Source organism: Condylura cristata, unplaced genomic scaffold, assembly GCF_000260355.1.
Source record: "Condylura cristata isolate star-nosed mole 26May11 unplaced genomic scaffold, ConCri1.0 scaffold00042, whole genome shotgun sequence".
Classification (NCBI taxonomy): Eukaryota; Metazoa; Chordata; class Mammalia; order Eulipotyphla; family Talpidae; genus Condylura; species Condylura cristata.
The window spans coordinates 3,980,507-3,981,189 of record NW_004567143.1 but is presented as its reverse complement, the minus strand read 5'-3'; the positions used below and the strand labels follow the sequence as shown (position 1 = coordinate 3,981,189).

The 683-nt window shown below is 66.9% G+C and overlaps 1 protein-coding gene across 1 annotated transcript in view; it reads right to left on the bottom strand.

The window, feature by feature from the left end:
* The window catches only part of SSPO (SCO-spondin), a 48,357-nt gene continuing 47,674 nt past the window's right edge, over nt 1-683 (bottom strand). The window contains exon 75 of the mRNA XM_012733852.1: nt 1-126. Within this exon, the coding sequence (XP_012589306.1) occupies nt 104-126 (23 nt within the window). The 3' untranslated portion in view covers nt 1-103. The remainder of the gene's footprint in view (nt 127-683) is intronic.

Genomic DNA, 683 nt, shown 5'->3' with positions numbered 1-683 from the left:
CACTTTATTGGGGATGTGCACAGGGGATGGAGGGCAGGGCCGGGGGTTCAGCACTGCCGGTGTGATGAGCCTGTGAGAAGCGGCAGACTCGTCAGGCCGAGCATCAGCGCTTGGAGAAATCACCTCCTGGAAGATGAAGGCGGCAGAGATGTGTTCGCAAAGAGGCGGATGGGTCAGGCCAGGTGGCCAAGAAGACGGGCGGGGCTGCGAGCGCACACTGGGAGCTGCCCAGCGCAAAAGCCAGGCTCGGCAGGCGCTGCCCAGGCTGCAGGGGCCGCCCGGTGCCCGTCTCAGCTGCCGCACAGGTGCTTGGGAAGAACCAGGCACTGCCGGGCACTCACACACCTGTGCTGACCAGCCAGCCTGGTCAGAGAGGCCCAGCCCAGGAGGAAATAGGTGAGCTGGGACCTGCACCAGGCCTGGCTGACTGCAGGCGCCCAACCTTACCAGAGATTGCAGAAGAAATGGGGGAGCGAGTGGGTCAGGGCATTCCAGGGAGAACCGGCCTAAGGACTGTCCAGGGCCGGCCGGTTGGAGCCCAGTTTTCTCCTCCCCAGCCCAGCCCAGGTCTCCTCTGGGGGGAGGGTCTCCCTGGCTAGCTCAGGCCCCACTCTCTGCCCCTCCCGGCTGGGGCCCCGCCCCTCCCCACCCTCCTGGCTGGGGCTCCGCCCCCACCCTAGCCC